General features: G+C 35.6%; 1 protein-coding gene across 2 annotated transcripts; it reads right to left on the minus strand.

Moving 5' to 3' along the window:
- Window positions 1–16102: 16102 nt before the first annotated feature.
- Window positions 16103–25375, minus strand: LOC110648281 (tRNA dimethylallyltransferase 9). Of its 2 annotated transcripts, XR_002493552.2 has the most exons (12): window positions 24933–25375; window positions 24254–24307; window positions 21834–21876; window positions 21585–21693; window positions 20531–20729; window positions 20056–20281; window positions 18796–18890; window positions 18320–18414; window positions 17664–17739; window positions 16772–16911; window positions 16542–16695; window positions 16103–16454 (listed from the first exon to the last, which is right to left on the minus strand). XR_002493552.2 is itself a non-coding variant. In XM_021802456.2 (11 exons), exons 1-11 carry the CDS (start codon window positions 25167–25169, stop codon window positions 16620–16622), a joined length of 1350 nt encoding a protein of 449 aa, XP_021658148.1. In that variant the 5' UTR covers window positions 25170–25375; the 3' UTR covers window positions 16103–16619. The 2 variants fall into 2 exon arrangements, 1 of the variants encoding a protein (XP_021658148.1); XM_021802456.2 differs by having other exon boundaries at window positions 16103–16695.
- Between the last annotated feature and the right edge of the window lie 179 nt (window positions 25376–25554).

Consider the following 25554-nt stretch of genomic DNA (forward strand, 5'->3'; position numbering starts at 1 on the left):
TGCTCAAATGTTTGGAAAGGCCTTCGATTGAGTAGACATGGACTCTATCCCATATGTTTTTTGTCACGACCCAACCTATGGGGTGGACTGGCACTAGGACCTGGGCCAGCCTAAAGCCCCCGAGGCCCGTAGTAAGCCTAATTATTCCTTAACCCAACTTTAAGGCCCATTTGGGCCCAATTTTAAGAATTCAACTGGACAGAGTCCGGCTATAAAATGGACTTTTCAACGGAGAGTTTTTGACTCATCCGACCTGTAAACACATTATATAATCAATTTGGGAGCTCAGCTCACCCTCCACATACTCATACAACATAAAAATAAATGGGAGTTCAGCTCCCTCATCCAGTCCAAAATAATAAGTTTATAGGTCCAAAATAATAATATATATTACAGACCCAATTCAAATAAATATTTCTAACACATGCGAAAATTCTAAGAGTTAACAGGTTTATACAAAAATAAATAAACGACCTGCGAGGGAGAAAAGCAGGTTAACCTCAAAAATATCCTCCTGTGGCCTAGAAAAATATTGAATAGGAGTGAGCGTTCGACTCAGATAGTAAAATATCAATTTTAACCATAATCTCTATAACTATCTAAAGCTAATGCACCCTGTAGAGTGAAATGCAACATCAGCAATAATTTCCCATCATAACAGCAAAAAGGTAATTTACAGCACTCACACACCCGATAATGTCAAACAATACATATATGGGAGCTGATCCCCTATACAGCTCTCTTAATCCAACCTGTGCCAGCGAATAACTCAGCTCGGACTTCCACTTAATAACCAAATTGGGGTCCCAGCAAAGAACTCAAGCCGTGTCTAGCCTGAAGGACCGGGTCCCAGCGAAGATCTCAAGCCATGTCTACCCATCCTATCCATAGTCAACACCACATCACACGCACACCAACGCATGCACACTGCTCCAAATTACCACAACAACATCCATGGCACTTTAACAGTTATGAATGCAACATAAAACGTGCCTAGAGTTTAACTACATAGATACATACATATAAGTGATGCATGGGCATACTTAAACATATAATAATATCGAAATTACAATTAAAATTAATATTTTACTCACAGACTTGACAACAATCACTGTGGCGGCTGGGCGAAGGAAGAAGACTGTCTCGGCTCACTTGACAATTTTATTACAATAATTTAATAAATTTGACTCCATACAAACTAAGAAAAGACCAAATACATCATAAGTAGTGCCGAAAATCCGACAGAGTCTCCCCTATACCTAGGACTTACCCAACCTGCAAAAGGGCTCAAAACGCACTTCTATATTCACCAACCATACACCCACAACTCAATCATATCACACAGCCCCTCTTGGCCCATCCAAACAGTCATCAATCACAATATGTAAATTTACAGTTTAGTCCTTATAATTGATTATTTTTGCAAAAACTACCCAAATAAGCTCTAAAAATTCTAAAACTTTGCCCCGCGGTCCTTAGCAATATTATTAGGCTATTGCAAAAAGAATCATAATTTTTTGAGCCACCACGAATATTTTATGGATTTTTAATCCCATTTAAGTACTAGAAAATTATGAAAAAGTAAGGTTCGGGTTTACCTATGCCGATTTTGACTTCGGGAACGTGCTGGGGATGTTTGATAATGGTGGGGTAGCCAAAACTTCGATCCAATTTGGAGACTTTTTCGGTAGCCGATCTGTCTGGTCGAAAATTCATAAACTCGGACAACTGTCGAATTTCCGTGAATTGATGATACCTATACGAAGCCCACAACACGGGTGTTAGTACATAAATTTTACGGAATTTTCTAAGCTCATTTAATGCTCAGAAAAACACTACGAAGTTCCGTGGGACCCACCAAAAAATGGTGTCAGAAAAATTTGAAATTTATATCGTCGCGAAGCTCTCGACGAGTGGAGCGCTCTAGTACTCTCGGTTTTCTCGTGGAGTTCACGGTTTGCGAGAAATCTAGCCCAAAAGTCAAAATGGGCTAAAATTTCCCGCGTAAAAATTAGACAAACTGCTTGATGGATTTTGGTGTTCTTGGTGTTTATGGAAAGCTCTCGACGAGTAGATGGGTTTAGACACAAGACCCGGCCCAATCGGTGGCCGGATTTCTACCGGGAAGATGAAGCGTCGCGCGCTGCGCGTCGCATCGCTTCACGTGACATTTGTGGCGTTCAGCGGCGCCCGTGAGTCGGGTGGTGGGAGAGCGCTGGCCGGGTGGTCGGGAGGTGGCTAGCCGGCGAGGGGAGGTGGGAGGAGAGAGAAAACGGGAGAGAGAGAGAGAGAGAGGAAGGAGAACGGGTGCGGGAAGAGGAGAAGAAGAAGAAAAGGAGCCGGCCCGATTCGATCGGTTCGATTCGATTCAGTCGGTTCGATTCGATTCAGTCGGTTCGATTCAGGATATAAAATTTTAAATTTTTACTCTGCCTTGGGACCGAAAACGAGGTCCAAAAATTCTGAAAAAATTCTAGAAAACTCAGAAAAATTCGTAGACTCCAAATATATTTTTGGTTTTGCCACGTGGTCTTTAAATTAAATTTTAAAAAATATCAAAGTTTTTATTTTCGGAAAATGGAACCCGATATCTAAAATCCAAAAAATTTCAAATAATTTCCTAAAATTCAAATAAAATAAAATATCAATATTTATCCAAAAATAATAAATTTAAAAATTATGGGTGTTACATTCTTCCCCCCCTTACAGAAAATTCATCCTCGAATTTTTACAAAAGGCAGAATAAAGTACAGGATTACATATTGAACAGATAAGGGTACTTGCTATGCATATCCCGTTCTGACTCCCAGGTGCACTCTTCCACTGATTGGCTCCTCTACAAAACCTTAACCATAGGGATCTGTTTTGATCTTATTTGCCTCACTTGGTAGTCCACTATGGCTACAGGTTGCTCCTCAAACGTCAGGTTTTCTTTTAGCTCTATTACATCCTGCTGTAGTACATGAGAAGGATTAGGAATGTATTTCCTGAGCATGGAGATGTGAAAACACAGGATGAACATGAGAAAGGTTGGGTGGTAGTTCCAACCGGTAGGCAACTGCTCCAACTCTATCAGTAACCTCAAAAGGTCCAATATACCGAGGTGCCAACTTGCCCTTCTTTCCAAATTTCATGACTCCCTTCATTGGAGAAACCTTCAGGAATATATAGTCGCCTACTGCAAACTCCACATCCCTCCGTCTAGGGTCTGCATAACTCTTCTGCCTACTGAAAGCTGTTTTCAATCGTTCCCTGATTAAATGAACTGTCTCTGAAGTGTACTGCACTAGGTCTACATCATGCACCTTCGCTTCTCCCATTTCCATCCAACACAGAGGAGATCTACACTTTCTTCCATATAGTGCCTCATAGGGTGCCATCCCTATGCTGGAATGGTAACTGTTGTTGTAGGCAAACTGTACCAAAGCTAGCTGATCATCCCATTGACCTCCAAAATTCAAAACACTTATGCGAAGCATGTCTTCCAGTGTTTGGATTGTCCTTTCGGACTGTCCGTCTGTCTGAGGGTGAAAAGCAGTACTAAAGTTCAACTATGTGCTAAGTGTCTCCTGCAATTTCCTCCAAAATCGAGAAGTGAACTGGGGCCCTCTGTCAGATATTATGGAAGTAGGAACTCTATGCAATCTGACTATCTCTCGAATGTAAAGCCAAGCATATTTTGCAACAGAATATGTAGTCTTTACAGGCAAGAATGAGCTGATTTATTTAGGCGGTCTATAATTACCCATATCAAATCATATCCTCACGTGGTACGAGGCAACCCAGTCACAAAAATCCATAGTAATCATTTCTCACTTGCATTCTGGGATAAGGAGCTCTTGCAGCTTCCTTGACGGTCTCTGGTGTTCAAACTTCACCTTCTGACAAATTAAGCACTTGGACACAAAGTCTGCTATGTCTCTCTTTATGCCATTCCACCAATAGCTATCTTTCACATCATGGTACATCTTGGTGGAACCTGGGTGGACATTGTACAGTGTACAGTGTGCCTCTCGCATGATTTCATTTCTAAGATTGTCCACATCGGGCACACATATCCTAGAACCTTGCATAAGGGCGCCATCATTGGCAAATCCAAACTCACCATCTTCACCCTGCTGTACTCTTTCTATGATCTTCATCAATTGTTGGTCTCTGTGCTGGGAAACTCTAACTCTATCTCGCAAGTCTGGCCTCACTGAAAAATGAGCCAACAATACCCCCTCATTTGAAAGATCTAGGATTAAACCTTGATCCATCAACTCATGTACTTCTTGAATCAACGATCTATTCTCTGCTGAAATATGCGCCAAGCTGCCAGAAGATTTTTTTCTCAAAGCATCTGCTACTACATTGGCCTTTCCAGGGTGGTACTGGATAGTGCAATCATAGTCTTTCAGAAGCTCCATCCATCTCCTCTGTCTCAAGTTTAAATCCCTCTGTTGGAAGATGTACTTCAAACTCTTGTGGTCGGTGTATATCTTGCACACTTCACCATACAGGTAGTGTCTCTAAATTTTTAGTGCAAAGACTATAGCCGCCATTTCCAAATCATGGGTGGGGTAGTTCTGCTCATGCCTCTTCAGCTACCTTGAAGCATAACCACTACTTTTCCATTCTGCATCAAAACACACCCTAAGCCAACTCTGGAGGCGTCACAATACATGGTATATCCTTCACCACTCATCGGTAGTGTCAACACTGGGGCGGCGGTTAGACACTCCTTAAGCTTCTGGAAACTCTCCTCACAGTCATCTGTCCAAATGAATAGAACATTCTTCCGAGTTAACTTAGTTAGGGGAGCCGCTATCCTGGAAAAATCCTGCACAAAATGCCTATAGTAGCCAGCTAGGCCCAGAAAACTTCGCACCTCAGTGACTGTTTTAGGCCTAAGCCAATCAGTTACAGCTTCAATTTTCTTGGGATCTACTTGAATGCCTTCACTAGAAATCACGTGTCCCAAGAATGAGATGCTTTCTAGCCAAAATTCACATTTTGAAAATTTGGCATACAGCTGGTGCTCCCTCAAAGTCTGCAACGCCATCCTCAGGTGCCACACGTGTTCTTCCTTGGTCCGAGAGTATGCCAAAATCTCATCTATGAATACGATGACAAAACGGTCCAAAAATGGCTTGAACACCCTGTTCATCAAGTCCATGAAGGCTGCTGGTGCATTAGTGAGTCCAAAAAACATCACCAAGAACTCATAATGACCATATCTTGTCCTAAATGCCGTTTTGGACACATCCTCATTCCTGATCCTCAACTGATGGTAGCCTGATCGCAGGTTTATTTTGGAAAAGAATCTAGCCCCTTGGAGCTGATCAAACAGATCATCGATCCGAGGAAGTGGATACTTGTTCTTCATAGTCACCTTGTTTAGCTATCTATAGTCAATACACAACCTCAATGACCCATCTTTCTTTCTTACAAATAGCACAGGAGCGCCTCAGGGTGAAGTGCTCTGACGTATAAAACCCTTGTCCAAAAGCTCATGTAGTTGCTCCTTTAGCTCTTTCAATTCTGCTGGTGCCATCCTATAAGGCGGCATTGATATGGGGTTTGTACCCGGAACAACATCAATGCAGAACTCTATTTCCCTTCTTGGTGGCAACCCTGGAAGCTCCTCAGGGAAGACATCCATGAATTCTTTAACAACAGGAACATTTTCCATTTTGACACCTTCTACAGATGTATCTCTCACCAATGCCAAATACCCTTGACATCCACGCCTCAACATTTTTCTAGCACTAATTGCTGACACTAAATTATATGGAGCCATGCTCCTGTCACCATCAAAACTAAACTCTTCCACTCCAGGTATGTGGAAATACACCTTTTTGTTCCTGTAGTCTAAAGTGGCATAATGAGTTTCCAGCCAATCCATTCCCAAGATTACATCGAAATCCATTACTGATAGAGGAACCAAGTCTGCTGGGAGGATCTTTCCATCCACTACTACTGGGCTACCCAGAAAAACCATATCTACATATATGTTGTCACTAAGCGGGGTAGCTACAGCAAGGGGTATTCTAAATTGATAGGGTTTCTACCCAATCTCATGGCAAACACAGGGGAGATAAATGAGTGCGTAGCACCCGGATCTATTAAAACACGAGCCTCGTAGGAACAGACCAGAAGAATGCCTGCCACAACTGCATTGGAAGCCTGAGCATCTTGATGGGTCAGGGTGAAAACTAGAGCTTGACCCCTACCCTGGGTGGCAGAACCTGATACTGACTTCTACCTCCTGATCTGCCTCCAATTCCACGTCCCCCTTGTCCTCGGCCCTGTTGGCCACTGAACTGACTGCCTGCAATGCTGGAAGCACCAGGATACAACTGACGAGGAACATTTGCAACAGAACCTTGTGACCCCATCTGTGGCTCGCTGAACATGGGACATTCCCTAGCAAAGTGACCTGGTTGGCCACACTTGAAACATACTCTTGAACCCATCATACAAGGTCCTGAATGTCCTCTGCCACACTGTGCACAAGGTGCCAAGGAGGATCTGAACCTGCACCAGTGCTGTACCCGAATCGTGACCACCGTTGGATCCGCACTGTGCGAATCCTCGAGATTTGTGTCTAAAACCACTCCTCTTATTCCTGCTTCTTCCTTTTTAATTAGTTTGGCCACCACTATTCGTAGTACCCATGTGGGGAACACCTGAGGAACCCTTTGCTCTATTTTTCTTTGTCCTTCCGCTGTCATTCACAGCATAGCTAATCTCAATCTGTCTGGCTCGATCAACTATCACATTAAAAGACTGATCAGACATCATGGCCAGGTTTGCATACCTGCTGTCAAGCCCCTTTAGGAACCTCTTCACCTTCATAGTTTCTGTAGCTAGTGTCGTAGTGGCATACCTGCTCAATTCCATAAATTTTATAGCATATTCATTTACAGACCTGTCATTCTGTCTTAAGGCCTCAAAGGCCCACTGCTCTTGATCTTTGAAACTTTCTGGTACAAACTAGTTGATGAACAGTTCCACAAACTGAGTTCACGACAAACCCTCCATTCGAGGTAATATGTAGTCATTCATCCATTGTCTAGGCATAGGCCCCATGACATGCTGCATACACTCTATAAGTCTTCTATCAGTCAACTGCAACTCTATTCCTGCCTATCTGTAGGAATCCAAAAATCGATATGCATCGTCTAACACATCATAAGTACCAGGCACCAACTTCTTGAAATTGATTATCTGTTTGTAAGGTTCTCCTCTTGGTGTGGTGGACTGCTGCTGCTGTGGAGGGTGGACCATATACTATGCCATCATATCGATGGTTCTCTACAACCCGGCTAGAGTAGCTGCCATGGGGTCCATGGGACCCTGTGCCATAAAAGACTGATCCTGAACTGGTGGCAGCTGCTCTTCTACTTGAGCAGCTCTAGGCCTCCTACCCCGCCTCCTCGGGGCAGACACCTCATCCTGTGCTGACACCTCGTCAGGCACATCCGTTACAGTGCGATGGCAGCTCTCCTGCTTCTACGCATTTTCCTGAAATTCAGCAGCATTAGCCCACAAAATTCAAAACTGCACATTACACAGCTCTATAGACTCATATTTACACACAATATATGAAGCAGAGACTAGAAGTAAAGATGACAATGCAAGACGAATGTGGACCCTATTTTTCGCATGTGACTCCTATTAGACTCTTCCCAATACTTTAGACAATTATTCCCCATGAATCTGGAGCCTAAGCTCTAATACCACATTTGTCACGACCCAACCTATGGGCCAGACCGGCACTAGGACCTGGGCCAGCCTAAAGCCCCTGAGGCCCGTAATAAGCCTAACTATTCCTTAACCTAACTCTAAGGCCCATTTGGGCCCAATTTCAAGAATTTAACCGGATAGAGTCCGGCAATAAAATGGACCTTTCAACGGGGAGTTTTTGACTCACCCGACCTGTAAACACATTATATAATCAATTGGGGAGCTCAGCTCACCCTCCACATACTCATACAACATAAAAATAAATGGGAGCTCAGCTCCCTCATCCAGTCCATCAACATGCATAAAATAATAAGTTTATAGGTCTAAAATAATAATATATATTACAGACTCAATTCAAATAAATATTTCTAACACATGCGAAAATTCTAAGAGTTAACAAGTTTATACAAAAATAAATAAACGACCTGCGAGGGAGAAAAGTAAGTTAACCTCAAAAATATCCTCCTGTGGCCTGGAAAAATATTGAACAGGAGTGAGTGTTCGACTCAGAGAGTAAAATATCAATTTTAACCATAATCTCTATAACTATCTAAAGCTAATGCACCCTGTAGAGTGAAATGCAACTTCAGTAATAATTTCACATTATAACAGCAAAAAGATAATTTACAGCACTCACACACCCGATAATGTCAAACAATACATATATGGGAGCTGATCCCTATACAGCTCTCTTAATCCAACCTGTGCCAGCGAAGAACTCAGCTTGGACTTCCACTTAATAACCAAATCGGGGTCCCAGCGAAGAACTTAAGCTGTGTCTACCTCGAAGGACCGGGTCCCAGCGAAGATCTCAAGCCGTGTCTACCCGTCCTATCCATAGTCAACACCACATCACACGCACACCAACGCACGCACACTGCTCCAAATTACCACAACAACATCCATGGCACTTTAACAGTTATGAATGCAACATAAAATGTGCCTAGAGTTTAACTACATAGATACGTACATATAAGTGATGCATGGGCACGCTTAAACATATAATAATATCGAAATTACAATTAAAATTAATATTTTACTCACAGACTTGACAGCAATCACTGTGGCGGCTGGGCGGAGGAAGAAGGCTGTCCCGGCTCACCTGATAATTTTATTACAATCATTTAATAAATTTGACTCAATACAAACTAAGAAAAGACCAAATACGTCCTAAGTCGTGTCGAAAATCCGGCAGTCTCCCCTATACCTAGGACCTACCCAACCTGCAAAAGGGCTCAAAATGCACTTCTATATTCACCAACCATACACCTACAGCTCAATCATATCACACAGCCTCTCCTGGGCCCATCCAAACAGTCATCAATCACAATATGTAAATTTACAGTTTAGTCCTTATAATTGATCATTTTTGCAAAAACTGCCCAAATAAGCTCTAAAAATTCTAAAACTTTGCCTCGCGGTCCTTAGCAATATTATTAGGCTATTGCAAAAAGAATCATAATTTTTTGAGCTACCACGAATATTTTATGGATTTTTAATCCCATTTAAGTACTAGAAAATTACGAAAAAGTAAGGTTCGGGTTTACCTATGCCGATTCTGACTTCGGGGACGCGCTCGGGATGTCTGACAATGGTGGGGTAGCCAAAACCTCGATCCAATTCGGAGACTTTTTCAATAGCCAGTCTGTCTGGCCGAAAATTTACAGGCCTGGACAACTGTCAAATTTCCATGAATTGAAGATACCTACACGAAGCTCGCAACACGGGGATTAGTACATAAATTTTATGAAATTTTCTAAGCTCATTTAATGCTCGGAAAAACACTACGAAGTTCCGTGGGACCCACTGAAAATGGTGTCGAAAAAATTTGAAATTTATATCGCCGCGAAGCTCTCGACGAGTAGAGCGCTCTGGTACTCTCGGTTTTCTCGTGGGGTTCACGGTTTGCGAGAAATCTAGCCCAAAATCAAAATGGGCTAAAACTTCCCGAACAAAAATTGGACAAACCGCTAGATAGATTTCGGTGTTCTTGGTGTCTATGGAAAGCTCTCGACGAGTAGATGGGTTTAGACAAAAGACCCGGCCCAATCGGTCGGCGGATCGACCGGATTTTGACCGGGAAGACGAAGCATCGTGCGCTGCGCGTCGCATCTCTTCGAACGACGTTTGCCGGCGTTCCAGGAGGCGGCCGGTGAGCTGGGGTGGCTGGGGAGGCGCGCCGGCGGGCTGGGGTGGCTGGGGAGGCGGCTGGCCGGCGAGGGGAGGTGGGAGGAGAGAGAAAACGGGAGAGAGAGAGAGAGGAAGGAGAACGCGCGCGGGAAGAGGAGAAGAAGAAGAAAAGGAGCCGGCCCGATTTGGCCGATTCGATCCGGTCCGGTTCGATTCAGCCGGTTCGATTCAGGATACAAAATTTTAAATTTTTACTCTGCCTTGGGAACGAAAACGAGGTCCAAAAATTCTGAAAAAATTCTAGAAAACTCAGAAAAATTTGTAGACTCTAAATATATTTTTAGTTTTGCTACTGGTCTTTAAATTAAATTTTAAAAATCATCAAAGTTTTTATTTTTGGAAAATCGAACCCGATTTCTAAAATCCAAAAAATTTCAAATAATTTTCTAAAATTCAAATAAAATAAAATATCAATATTTACCCAAAAATAATAAATTTAAAAATTAGGGGTGTTACATTTTTTATCAATGACTTAATCCTTTTCTTTAAAGCTTCTCTTCACTAAGTTACAGTGGTTAAATCTATCTTGGATGAGTTTTGTGCTGCCTTTGGTTGGTAATGCTAAAACCACAGTTTATTTCTCCAAGAATGTTCTTGGTGAGGCTCATGATTGTTTATCTACCAATTTGAATTTTTCTACAGTGGATTCGTTAGGTCGATATCTCAAAGTGCTGGTCCTGCATGCAAGGATTTCAAAAAGCACTTATGCTCCCATCATTGAGAGAGTGGTTATTAGGCTTAACAGATGGAAAGGAAATCTTCTCTTGCTTACTAGCGTATAACCTTGGCAAAGCTTGTGCTTAGTGCCCTTTATATTATGTAGACAACCATGATTCCTAGTGCCACCTACCTTGAAATTGAGAGAATCATCCGCAATTTCATATGGAGCACTTTGACTTTAACTTCAAAGGTGTCCTTAGTCAAGTGAAATTTTATTTCTCGGCTTAAAGTTTATAGCGGCACAAGTTAAGGGTGACAAATAGAGATTTAATGGTGAAGCTTGCTTTTGGTATTTTTTTGTAGTGGAGAGGATATTTGGGTTTGTGTTATCCAAAGCAAATATCTTAATTCTCGGGCAGGGATTCCTTTTTCTCTCCCCAGTTATAAGGGCATTCCTTTGTCTAGAGTCATTACTGCAGTGTGGCCTTTAGTTGCGCCAAATTTGAGTTGGTTGGCAAAGTGGCAATGTGGTTCATTTTTGGATGGATAACTGCATCCCTGATCTTTCTTCGTTAGTTAACCTTGATAGTAATAGTATAGTGGTGCCTAACATGGATGCACTAGTTAACAGCTTTGTTAACTCTGAGGGTTATTAGGATTGGGTTGCCTTAAGCCCTTTTATGGACTTCTCTATTTTAGCTAAAATCATGATCATCCCTTCTCTTCGTCACAATATTGGGGACGATAGAATTGTCGAGGCTCCTTTAAAGGATGGTAATTTTACTATCCGTTTAGTAGTTTATTTATTGGAGGCAGAAGTTTCAGGTGGTGCTTGTTCCATTTGGAGAGCTGTTTGGTCTTGGACCAGTCCAGAGCAGGTTCGTGTGTTTCTTTGGTTAGCTTCTTAAGAGAAAATCCTCTCTAGTCTCCAGCATTGTATTCATGGTATGATGTCAGACGCTAGGTGTCATACTTATAGACACCTTGTTAAAGATACGACCCATATTCTTTGAGACTGCCTTATGGCTAGAATTATCTGGATAGGCCTTGTTGTTAGTTCTAAGTGGAGATTCTTTTTTTTAGGGCATTGTTAGGGATTGGTGGAGGAGAATCTTCAATCTAACTATGGTAAATAAAATAACAACTGAAGCTTGTTGTTTGGGATGACTTACTAGTGGTTGTGGAAATGGCAAAATGCCTTTATCTTTACAAATTTTGAGATGCCAAGATTTCTGATTCCTTTCATTCTTAGAAAGGTGGAAGAATTGAATTGAGCCATTAACGGTAGGGGTCTAGGCCTCCCTCCTTCTACCAAGAATGAGATTTTAGTGGGTTAGCAACCACTGTTGGAGGGATGGGTTAAGCTCAATTCAGATGGTAGCATGATTAATGGTCATGGAGCTGTTGGAAGATCATTAGGGATTATAAGGGAAAATGGTTATGTGGTTTTGGTTGCAACCTGGGCATTTGTGATGTTTTCAAGGCTGAGCTATGGGGTATTTTGCAAGGTTTGCAGTAGGCCTAGAGTTTGCAATTAAAGCATATTATTCTAGAGGTGGATAGTGTGGCCGCCCGCAATGCTGTTAGGGGCAATGCTTGTGATATGAATGACAATGGTGCCCTTGTTGATTCCATTCATGATATGATTTGCTGGGATTGGCAGGTTCAAATCTAGCATGTTTGTAAGGAAGCCAATGAATGTGCTAATTTCATGGCTCATAAAAGCTCATGCTTTGCCTTTAGGATGCTCTCATTTTAAATCTCCTCCTTCTATGGTGTCTTCCTCTGTTTGCAAGGCAATTGTGCTTGTGCTATCTTCCCTAGGCTTATTATTTGTTGTTTTCTTCCTTTCCTTGTAAAAAAAATTATAATTATTTATAATATAAATAAATTATATTTATTAAATTAGTTTTGAAATAGAAAGTAGAATAGGATTTGAAATTGAAAAAATCTATCAATCAAATGTAGATTTCTTTTACTGTCAATCCAACTATTTGGGAAATTGCCATTTATTTTGCACAACAATATCTAGAATTCAAGATCGAAATTTATTTTGATAATATTATTAAATATATAAAATTATATTAAATATAATTTTATATGAGATAATTTATTTTTTATAATTACAAGTCAATAACAAATAAGACATTGATGTTAGTTAAGATTTAAACTTCGACGGTGATAATAATAATAATAATAATAATAATAATAATAATAATAATGATAATAATGATAATAATAATAATAATAATGAATAAGATATTTTTATTCGTTTATAAGGTCGTCCACTTATTCTTATATTTATATATTATAGATAGATAGATTATAGATGAATAGATAAATTATAGATTAATTGTATTTTTTATTTTTTACTTATTAAATTCTTATTTAATTATTTATTTATTATAAAATTTTATATTTAATTGAAATTAAGTATAAGTAACATTAAAAATTTTAAATATATATTAATTTCAAAATTAAGAATTTTAAATTTATAAAAGCATTAAAATTAATTTAAATAATAAAAATATAATTATAATTAATTTAAAAAATAAATGAGCTAAGTTAATGTTTCCCTTTCTCACATTTATATATAATTAATTTTTTCTTCGACATGCATAGTGCATTATAAAGAGCCTATACTCAGTTATATATATTCATATTATTTTTTACTCATTATATATATTCTTGTTATTTTTTATATATAATTTTTTGTTAATTTTTTATATAATATAATACTACTATAATATATAATTTTTTAATAATTAATTAAATTTAATTATTTATTGTCATAATAAATTATTAAGGCCGTATATTTTACTCTTAATTAATTTAATTTTTTAATTTTTTAAAAAAATTGGACTGATATTTTTTTTTAACTATCTCTTTGATTTTAATAGTTAATTAAAATTAATCTTTCATTATCATAATAGTAAATTATTATGAATTTTTTTGTTCATCTCATTATTTTTTCCCTTTCTTCTTTTCTTCTTTTGCATGTTATAAAACTACAGATAATATTAAATATTAAATTAATATTTCATAAAAATACACAATTATATCAATATTGTTATATATATTAAATACATAACCGCAATTTCATCTTAATTTAAAATGATTAAATATATTTTAAAATATTAAATAAAATAAAGTTAATTATTATTTAATATATTCTAGATGAAAGGCATAAAAAAATTTTAAAATTTTAAAATTTGATGGCGTAGAAAATATAATGTTGTATCATTATTAGTAATACATATATTATGTTGCTTTTATAATATTCACAATCTCTTATATAGTATTCTAATTATAATAAAACTCTAATAATTTTATCTCTACTCACTTTCTTTTAAAAAAAAATGCTTACGTAATTTATTAGATGATTAATGTCAATTAATTTTTAAATTTTCACAGTAATATTGAACATAAAATACACAAATCAATTTTAATTAAAAGTAAAAAAAAAATACAGTCCTCTTCAACTTATTCGTTTAAATTTTATATTTAGTTTAAAATATATTAATTATTAATAGTCAATTAACTTTTTATTTGTAATTATACATACACACTAACAATTATTTACAGTAAATATGCATTTTTTTTCATTTTATATAATAATAATAATAATAATAATAATAATAATAATAATAATAAACTTTTTCACAAAAAATTAAGAAATTCTGATTTTTAACTAATTTTTTCTTTTTTTAAGAAGATTTTTTTATAGCTATAATTATTATATAATTATTATATAAATTAGAAAATATACAGCTAATATATTCTATATTATAAGTATTATAATATGGTAGAAAATTCTAATTAAGATATACATCAATTAATATATAAATATAGAAGAGAATACAATATATTCATTACCATATTTGGTATAAACTTTTATATAACCTTTTAAAGTACCACGATTTTAATAATAAAAATTAATTTTTTATAATTAAATTTATTAATTATAATGAAAATTATTAATAGTTATGATGGAAATAAAAATTTTAAAAAATAAAAAATAATTTAATTGAATACAATCACAATTATTTACGATTTTTTTTTTTTTTTTTTTTTTTTTTTTTTTTTTTTTGCTATCTATGCTATACATTTCAAGATGTATTACATACCTCAAAAAATAAGTTATAGAAAATCAAAATTAAAATAAATGGGTACCGCAATTATTCCTTGCTCCTACTCAGCATTGCCAAGCTCATCGATATGGCAATTATGCAGACAACAATGGAGACAAGTTAATGAAAAATATCAGTCGCATTTAAAATAATTATGGACAATAATTTTATTAATTCTATAATTCAGACTAAAAATAAAGAAATTTGAAAGTCAATATCTTGAGAAAATCATAATTCTAACTTCACAATTAAATTTCACAATATATATCAAATAATATAGGAAGTCCTGTTTGATATATATACATATATAAACTGAATGATAATCGATGTGAAGAAGAAAATTGATATTTAACATCACATGTACTCTATAAAAGAATATTTAAATTTATAAATATACTTTAGGCAAGATTACTATTATGATTAATTAATTATTGTAAAACCATTCACATATTCAATGTGAATTACAACACGGGAATAGCTTTATAGCATCCAAATTAGAAAAGGATATTTATTGTGAAAATTATGTTAAAAATTAGGAGTTATATTCTTATTAGGATTTTATTAATTAAAATATATTGATTAATTAAATTATTATTAACCAATTAAAATAATAATAAAGGATTTTTTTTTCATCCTAATATTCCTCTTTTATTAAAAAAAAATTTTAATTTGTTTTAAAACCAGGGCAGCAGACTAGGCTGCTAGTACTACACTGAGGGTTTATCGGGTATATTGAGTATACCATATTTTGAATTTTGTATTGTAATGTATGTTCACTGTATGTATATAGTGTTCTTGATTTTGAGCAGTTGCAAATTAAAATTGTACATTGAAATTGTAAAATAAATTGTAAATTATTTTGGTTTGTAAATATTATGATATATTTCTTTTATCTCAGCTTTTGGAAATATTAAAAAATTATTGTGGATTGAAGTTGAGAAACATATTGTGTTGATTAAATATTGGAGTTGAGATTGAGAAATATATTTGAAGTATTTTTTACAGGTTTTTGAAAAACTGTTTTATTCAAAATACAGATGGCACTCTGCCAAAACTTTTACAGAAATTGTTAATTCTTTAAATATGTTAGCTATTTCACTTCAGTTCAAAATTTTTTTTAATACCTGTAAATAATACTCACCACTGTAAAAAGAAGTAAGAAATTCATCACAAGTAGGATTAAATGAAAATTTTAAATTTATTTAAACTCTAAAAAAAATTTTGTAGCTCAATTCTATAGTCCAGAACAAATCACTTCTACTACATTTGATAGATCATGATGCAATATAATGTAATTAAATTTTCTATTAAATCTTAACAGAAAATTTAATAATTTAATTACATTACATACCTTAAACTAGATACCAAATTTGAATATTTTCTTTTCCCCCTTTGTAAATCAAATAAAATAAACTAATAAATAATATCATCAAACAGAACTCCAGACACCAACATTATTTCTACTTGTCTAGCCTTCACAAATCTCACAAAATACTTTAGTCTATTAACACTAGTGTAAAGAGACACACATTGTGCTCGTTTACTATTCAACTCTTTCTGTCCTATTCCTTTATAAATATTATTAACCAAAAATAAAAAGTAAAAATTATACAACAGGAAAAGAAAAAAAAAAAAAAACATTATATGCAGAAAATACATTCTTCTCAACTGACTTCTCAATATGACATCAACATGGCTTGCGAATATGGAGGTGAATCAACAATGAATGTTGATCAATGTAATCTGCAAGTATTCCAGCAGAGAAACATCACTCGAGGGAACAGAAATTTGATGGAGAATTCAGACACCATTAGAAGGCCAGATTCTTACTTCTGCATGAAACTCAAGAAGTTCCTCCTATGAATTTTGAATTTCAAAAGGCCGAAAGGAGCTAAATCAAAGTCAAACTTAACTACTCACTGCTTCACCTTGAGTCCTTATCCAGTCTAGAATATCAGAACAATCACTTCGGCTGACAAAATGCCTTCATAGACAAGCAAGTTCTTTAGTTCTTTGCAACAAATAATAGCTATATATTCTTCATTATGCATTATAAGTACCTATTTTTAGTGCGATAAATCTTCAGTTGGATAATTTCTCGATGATTAGACATATCTTTCTTCATTCTAAGTGATTCAGGAACAACCAACGTTCCAGTTTGGTCATGATACGCATTATAAATAAAGTTCAGCACCTTTTCCTGCAAAAAAATATTCACAAAAATAGCAGGATGAAAAAAATGCTGCAGCCAGGAGAACTTAAAGAGCACCATACAGTTTACAAGGTAAGGGTTGAACAATTTATTATTATATATAAAAGTACCAAAATAGAAAACTATGGAGTGAGATCCTTGAAAGTCTAGTTCCCAAAATAGTTGTGCTGGAAAGCAAAACAATGACCACCAAAACACTTTTTCAGAAAAGTGAAAGTTGCCCTGTTTTAAGTATGTGTACTCGTAGTCATTTTTTGTCTGACATGATAGTGTTCCTATATTTATCATTCAACATTCAAATCCCAGATTTAACATAGTTCTTTCAATTGGTGAACAAAAAAGCAAGTTGCTCATCACCCCCCCAATCCATTTCTATCATACCACTCTCCTCAAAGGCATGAACAAATTTGGGTTTGACATTTTCAGAAATCTTAGGAAAGTTTAGAATATAAAGAACGTATATAATATGTTCCCACAACTCTTCATTGAAAACAGCACTTTAATAATATCACACTTCATTAATAGAAATAAAGATAGATGTGATCCACCAGTAGTGGTTTGTTGTTTGAGAAACAATCTCTTCCTCATTATTTCTCATGCGCGCACTTACACACAGATCCACTGCATAACCAGTGCCCAACATGAATTTGGAAGCACATGGATATCTTAAAATCCAAAATGTGATTTAAAAATGCATATCCAGGCACTGATGTAAAGAAAAAACAATAAATTGAACATACCAGGGGCTTAGAAGCATCAAGCCAATAATAGATGTGTTCATTACGAAACCATGTCATTTGCCTTTTTGCAAAATTTCTGCACCAAAAGAAGAATATAATAAAAATATAAAAGAAAATGTTTAGATTGTCATATGATAGCACCATAATTCAAGGAGAGTACATGTTAGAAGCTGGAGTTCGTACTTTCTTTTTCCCTTGCAGGGGAGTGCCACAGGATTATACGTGTATACAAGCCAACCACATGCATGACCCATTAGAGAACAGATGAATTTCAAGCTATTACTTCAATATCATTACTCATCAGACTTCCTATTCCTGGACTTACCATGTGCTTGAGGACTTCCCTATTATATTTTCCCAACTTACATATGCTTTAATGAAAATGCAATGCAGATGTTGAAAGGGAAAAGGAGAAAAGAGGGGATGGGGAATCTGTACTTGCATTTCATTCACACATGATTATTACCGCCACTACAAAATTTTAATGTGTTTTTATGGATTCCCATTAAGTACTATAAATATTAAAAAAAAAAAAAAATTCTAACATAACATCTAATACCTGTGATCCTCTAATTACAGGAAATAGTCTTATCCAAGAAAATTGGGTTCTGCTGCAAGAATTAAATTATATCAACTGTGAAGCATATAGATGTTACCTAGATACTTTCTGAAACTCAGATAGAAAAGCATAAAATTCTCCTGCAGAACTCCTATCCCCTTGTTGCCTACACCTTAAAAGGTACTCCATAGCCTGAAATTAGTCAATCATATAAAGCCTTGCTGTTATTGCCGAAAAAAATACAGGAATGAGCCAAAACACAAATCAAGTGAAAAATGATAAAGATTATTATATCCCATCAAAATGTGCTATGTCTCTCTCTCTCTCTCTCTCTAGCTCTTTCACTGAACAAACAAGTTGATCAAAATTTAGCAGCTACAGTAATAATTCCTACATTGAATTGAATGCAATTGAATAATTAGCCATCCAGGTGAAGCAAATAGATGCAGGAAACCATGTAATTAATATGAATGTTGACCCACCAGAAATCTTGGAACAACGTATCAATGGATCCATCTCACAACATAAATTACAAAACTCAAACTAATGAAAATTAATAAGTCAATGGCATACTTGTCTATAACCAATTGCCCGAGTTGCAGAGTTGGAATTTGGAAGAAGGCCTATGTCAAGAAGCCATTTGGCCTCAGACAAAATCCCATCAGTTCCTACATGGTACATACAAACAAATAAAACAAAAATAATACTACTTAGGAAAGGAATAATGCATAAGAAACTTGTTTATGACCAAAATAAGCCAAATATAAATAACAACATAGTGGGTAAATGTCATCCTTGCATCTTATAAATCACAACATAGTGGGTCCCACACAGATAAATGAAACTACACATGCATAACTTGTTAATTCCCAATAAAAAAATATCAGTTAAACCACAAGTTACATAAGAAATGCATAACCATTAGTGCAGACAATCCGATGTCTAAGTAATGGGTAAGTAAAGGAAAGAAAGGACAATTTGCAATTAACTTCACCGTCTTAAACACTAGTGTTGCTAATTTTATGAATGGCTAAAAGTCCAAATTAACCTCTAACTTTATCGCTAAAGTCAGTTAGACCTTCATATTTTATTTTGGCTCAATTAGGCCCTGACAAAATTTGACATTGAGCAATTGAGCCCTATTTTCTTCAAAGTAGAGTATGGTTGGCATGTTAAATGCACAGATATTAGCCTAATATAACGTCCATAGTTTAAATCATGCATTAAAAGGTACAATAAATAAAATCTCAAATATAATGTCGGTAGTTTAAAACATGAATTAAAAGGTACAAAAATAAAATCTCCAAATTAGGGTTCATATTTAGAAATTGAGGATTTTTATTTCTCTACCTTTGACTTGTTTTTTAAACAATGGATTGTATATTAAATTTTCTTATTAACAATGGATTGTTTATTAAAATTAATATATGTTTCTCATGTCACTGATGCTCTAATTTAAGGAAAATAGGACTCAATTGGTTAATTTCAAACTTTTTAAGGAACTGATTGAGTGAAATTGAAATGTGAGGTACTAATTGACTTTGGAAGTGGAGTTGGAGGGCTAAATTAGGCTTTTAGCCTTTATGAATTTCACATAGCTTGTTGTGGCTGAAACTTAGATATCCACTTTTTTCCCAAACAATTAAGATGAAATACATCCCAATTAATTTACCCCGTTTATGAGAATATAATAATCTGTCACATATATCGAAAAATTAAAGTTGTGTAAATGATTTCCTTGCCAAAACAATTGAATAATGCACTTCCTAGAATTTAATATCCCTAAGAGAGCAAAAAAATCATATCACAGTGATGAGTTGTGATAGGATTTACCTGAAAGCATATCTTCACACCGGTAATCAATTGATCTATAAAGATCAAGTCTAGGGCTTGATAGGAAAAAACAAATAAACTCATAGTCCAAATCTTTTGGTTTAACTTCCTCAGGTACATGACCAGATGAATGCACATTGTGAGAATTCTCTGCTAAACTTGTACCTAATTGTTCCTTGAAAGAATCATATGGAACTTGAAAAGCAGATGGAGGAGATCCACTGGCCTGCCATGCCAAAGGATATGTACATGAATGATAATTACATAAACTCAAATCAAAGCACAATTGAGATGCCAATACAATATGAGAATTCCAAAGAAAATCTCATTATTAAATGAATAAATGTTAAACAAATTAGTTTATTTTGATATATCCGTACTGTCCTATCCCTATCGAAAGAGAGAGAGAGAGAGAGGGGGAGAGAGAGAGAGATTCCAATGTTCATGATTATAGCTGGAGACATCGCAAATTAACCTTGATTATCTCAAGGCTGCGTCGTAATCTGTACCAATCATTGGTGGCCAAAAATTGAGCCTTCGGATCACCTGCTTTGACCACTAACTGTACAGCTGCATTCCAGTCCTCATTCTTCTGCAATTCTGCAAGCTCAGAATATGCTTCAAATGCAATCTCTGGTGAGGCTTTTGGAACATCTGGCTTTCCATATATAAACCTAAGAGTGTCAATAAAGAGATAATAGTGAACAATTGCCACATAAGTTCTCTATCTTATCCTTTCATAAGTACTTTCCCCCAGTAACAAAACATAAAGCACTTTTTCAAATTTAGCCTATGCTTTTATTTTTATCAATTTGGTTAATAAGTTACAGATTTTGTTTTAACTGTATCCAGTAATTTTAATGTGCAAGCTCATGTTGACATGGCACTGATGCCTGATGGAGACCTCCAATATGAACAAAAATTAATTGGATGATGACTCCCAAACCATATGAGAAATATAACAATGAAATTTGCCAAATATGGATGTCAGAAGGCATTTTAAACAACTTCATGAGGGTAGATCAATCCAGTTAATAAGTTACTGATTTTGTTTTAACTGTATCCAATGTGTAAACTCATGTTGATATGGCACTGATGGGGACCTATAAAAACATATGTAGAAAATAAAAAATAAAAATAATGTAAATATTTAGCTTGTTCATGACTGCCATAACTAATACTACTAGCTTTAACTATAAGCTCAGACGTCAGTTATGTTTATTGTCCTGAACAAGATAAAGCTTAATTGAATGAACAATTTATATAAATGAAAAGAAAGACACTTTTCTGCATTATTATTGAAATTCGCTGCAAGATAAATGAGAGTAAACAAGGCATATTCTAATTTGAATTGATTCTACCAAATTATTAACTCAGAATAATGTCATAAATTTAAAATTACAATAGCAAAATATTACATAGAAAATCATTTCATAGCAGGATTCATTTGAAATTTTGTGGGCATGCATTCAGTCTTTGTGGGAAAAAAATTGTAAGAGAAACTCAGCAAGAGATATTTAGGACTATACCATCGCAAATACAATCCAGTCCCACCAGCAATTATGGGAACATGACCATTGTCCAGAATATCTTGTGTGGCTTGCCTCGCATCATCAAAAAATTGTCCAACTGAATAATCTGAACAAATGTTAAACAATAAGCATCATAGTAACACATAGAAAAGGAAAAAAAATTATATTATAACAAACGGCAACACAAAAATTACCATTAATGTGTAAAAATGCTTAATGATTCAGTTAGTCTAGCAAACAACATACCTTCAGATGGGTGCAATATGTCAATCAAATGGTGTGGGACTTCCTGCAAAAATAAATATGAGTTTGATTATTACAACTGAACACGGAAAATAATATTCCTTTATGTATCTCATTGATATGCTAGCAAAAACAATATGGACTGTGTATCTTAATTTGATGAAATGTTAACCCTATCCAAGACAAGTTGAAATGTTTAGTAGATAACATACATAGCCTTGTTGCTTGAAAATGAAAACTACTAAAATGGAGGGAAAGATTATGAAAAGACTACACCAAAACAAGATGGAATAAACTCAACTCAACTCAACTAAACTAAGTCTTTATCCCAAAAATTTGGGGTCAGTTATATGGATTCTCTTTCTCCACTCTAAACGATTTTGGGTTAAATCCTTGAAAATGTATAATACTTTTGGGTCATATTGTACTACTCTCCTCCAAGTCAGTTTAGGTCTACCCCTTCTTTCTTTCTCTCTAACCTAATGTGTTCTACTTGTCTAACTGGAGCCTCCGTATGTCTGCGCTTCAAATGACCAAACCATCTCAATCTCCCTTCTCTCAACTTATCCTCAATTGGCACAACTCCTACCTTTTCTCTAATACTCTCATTACGGACTTTATTTAGTCTAGTATGGCCACTCATTCACCTTAATATTCTTATCTCCACAACTCTTATCTTAGATACATACGATCCCTTTAGTACCCAACACTCACTACCATATAACATGGCCGATCATATGGCTGTACGGTAAAATTTTCCTTTCAACTTATTAGGAATCTTGCGATCACATAAAACTCCCGTGGCACATCTCCACTTCAATCATCCGACTTTAATCCTATGACTAATATCCTCCTCACATTCCCCATCTACTCGAAGGATTGAGCCGAGATATTTAAAGTAATTACTTTGGGACAGTACCACCCCATTCAAGCTCACTCCTTCCCTATCACCAGTTTGGCCTTCACTGAACTTGCAATGCATGTTTTCTGTTTTCGTTCTACTTAACTTAAAAGACCTTTGACTTTAGAGTACTTTTCCAAAACTCTAGCTTTCTATTGACTCTTTCTTGCGTCTCATCTATCAGAACTATATCATCCGCAAACATTATGCACTTGGGGATACTCTCTTGTATATGTTTCGTCAATTCATCTAAAATTAATGTAAAAAGATTAGGGCTTACAGCTGAACCTTAGTGTAATCCAACTGAGATAGGAAAATCTCTTGTGTTCTCTCCCACTATGCGCACAATAGTAATTGCTCCTTCATACATATCTTTCAACACTTGTATGTACCTAATAGATACCCTCTTTTGTTCTAACACTCTCCATAAGATATCTCTTGAAACACTATCATAAGCCTTCTCCAAATCGATAAAAACCATATGCAGATCTTTCTTCACATCTCTACATTTCTCCATTAAGTTTCTAATGAGAAAGATCGCTTCTATAGTTGAACGACCAAGCACGAAGCCAAATTGATTGGGAGAGATAGAAGTGTCATGACGTAATCGATGTTTCACAACTCTCTTCCACAACTTCATAGTATGACTCATGAGTTTAATTCTGTCTCTCTTACTTTTAAAAATAGGTACTAAAATAGTCCTCCTCCATTCATCAGGCGTTTTCTTTGAGTTTAAAATCTTATTAAACAATTTAGTTAACCATGTCACTCCCATATCTCTCAAACACTTCCACACTTCAATTGGTATTCCATTGGATCCACAGGCTTTATCCACTTTCATTCTCTTAAGTGCTTCCTTTATTTCTCAAGATCTAATCCTTTTAGTATAATTCACATTCTTTTCTATTACTCTGTAGTCTATATTCAAAACAAGATGGAATAGTGCTTCAAAATTTTCATTACTTTTCCTAAAGTTGAGATGAATTGCTTCAAAATTTTAATTGCAGGGAAAAAAAAAAGGAAAAAAAAACTTCCATTACCTTATGAATGAAATTTGACTCTTTTGTCAATCACACAATATATCTTTCCAATGCTAAAAAGCAGTAATACCATTTAGCAACAAATGATAATACTCAAGTTCACAAGGTAAAATGCCCAAGACTGCCACTAAAATACGTGCTACTCTCTTTTTGTCTGTCATGCCTACACACACATGCAAATTCACATCACATCCATCAAATAAGAGGTGGATTTGAAGTAGAAGCACCCATCAATGTAGTATTTAAAGTTGGATTTCATTCATTCAGATAAATAAAATATAAATTCATGACATGCACAAATACCAAAATCCAGTTATAATCCAGTTACTTAATAATTGGAGTGCAACAAAGGAAAAGGGAGAACATTTGAAATAACATGAACCACATGATGACTTGTGATGCTTTTCTTTAAATCCATCAAGAAATGAAATTTAACAGTAGAAGCAACACTGGAAACAACCGAATGTTTCTCAAGTAGAGACCTTTCTTTCATTTGGGGAAGGCTTTGCAGATCCAACATCAAGACCACGATATACCTGAAATTCAAGCCATACCAAATCAAAATCAATTCACTCTGACAGAGACTTCAGTAGCCTTTATTTATAAGTATTTTAGAAACAGAAAGAAGGGGATGTGTGGGGTTGGTTGTTGGTGGTGTTGGGGGTTGGTTGGTGTGGATGTTCATCTGAATCAGGACTAACACATCGATTCCTTAGCCAAGTTCAAGAAAAAATGAAATTTCTTTCGGCATCCAGCGTCCCGAATAATAAAAGTGAAAGATTCATGACTTTAAATTCGGTCTATTAAACTGCATTGTTCTCAGCAACAAAACATTCAAATGCTCACAAAACCATCTTCGCTTTAGCCGGCAAACCCATCAAATTAAGCCACTAGTATATCATTTTTCTTTTCATTTTCTCAGCAACCAAATGAAATAACGAATTTCATATCGAAATCCATAAAAACAAATATCCACAGTAAAGTGTTCAAATTTTTCACTTTATTTCGCATAGTTCCGGCAGTGACAACTACTTCAAAATCAACAAAAAAAATACTCAAAATAGTCAAAATTTTCCCATACTCCCTAACTACAAAAAAAAAACCCAACAAAAATTTTTTGAATAGGGGAAAAAAACATAAATCAGAAATGAAGTTAGCGACCTGGACGGAATCCGCGCTGATGATTTCCCCGTTGAGCCGCTTGGCGAGCTCCAATGCAAGGCGGGTCTTACCGGCACCGGTGGGACCAGAAATCACAACAACCTTCTCTTTCTTGTTCCCGATGGAAACGGAGCAAGTGGTGGAGGAGAACAAGCAGCGGCGAGGAAGTGGTGATGGAGAGGGGAGGAGGAAGCGGAGGCAGCGAGTAGGGAGCCCACAGAGTTCGCTCATTATCATTTCCCACTTCTCTATCGATCTGTAGAGAGATGTAGATTATTGATAGTAGATAGAGAAATGGGTTTCCGCAGCTAAAGCTGTGGCCTGGAAAATGGCTGCTGGCATCGGAAACGGAAACGAATGGAAGAAGAGGAGGCCAAAGCCGTTAAGGTTTAAGGGAAGGTTTTAGATTGTCGTATTTGTGCACACGTGCATTTGACTAGTTGGCATTCGAAATGAAAATAAGCTTAATAAATATTATATTAAAATTAATTTTAAAAAAATTTTATTGAAAACGCTTTATCCATGAATATATCTAAATATAAATAATTAATCGAATAATTATTGAAAAGCTCGAGATTACAGTCATAAGACATAATCAAATCCTTTTCAAATTTGATCTTTA

Source organism: Hevea brasiliensis, chromosome 4 (assembly GCF_030052815.1).
Source record: "Hevea brasiliensis isolate MT/VB/25A 57/8 chromosome 4, ASM3005281v1, whole genome shotgun sequence".
In the NCBI taxonomy this organism is placed as follows: domain Eukaryota; kingdom Viridiplantae; phylum Streptophyta; class Magnoliopsida; order Malpighiales; family Euphorbiaceae; genus Hevea; species Hevea brasiliensis.

Bases quoted from the DNA above. Each gene is read 5' to 3' on its own strand.
- LOC110648281 (XM_021802456.2), bottom strand. From the start codon at position 25,169: ATGATAATGAGCGAACTCTGTGGGCTCCCTACTCGCTGCCTCCGCTTC. The intron at 21,877-24,253 runs GTCTCTACTTGA...TTATTTTTGCAG, and splicing joins CTTCCCCAAATGAAAGAAAG to GAAGTCCCACACCATTTGAT. The intron at 18,415-18,795 runs GTATGCCATTGA...GACTAATTTCAG, and splicing joins GGGCAATTGGTTATAGACAA to GCTATGGAGTACCTTTTAAG.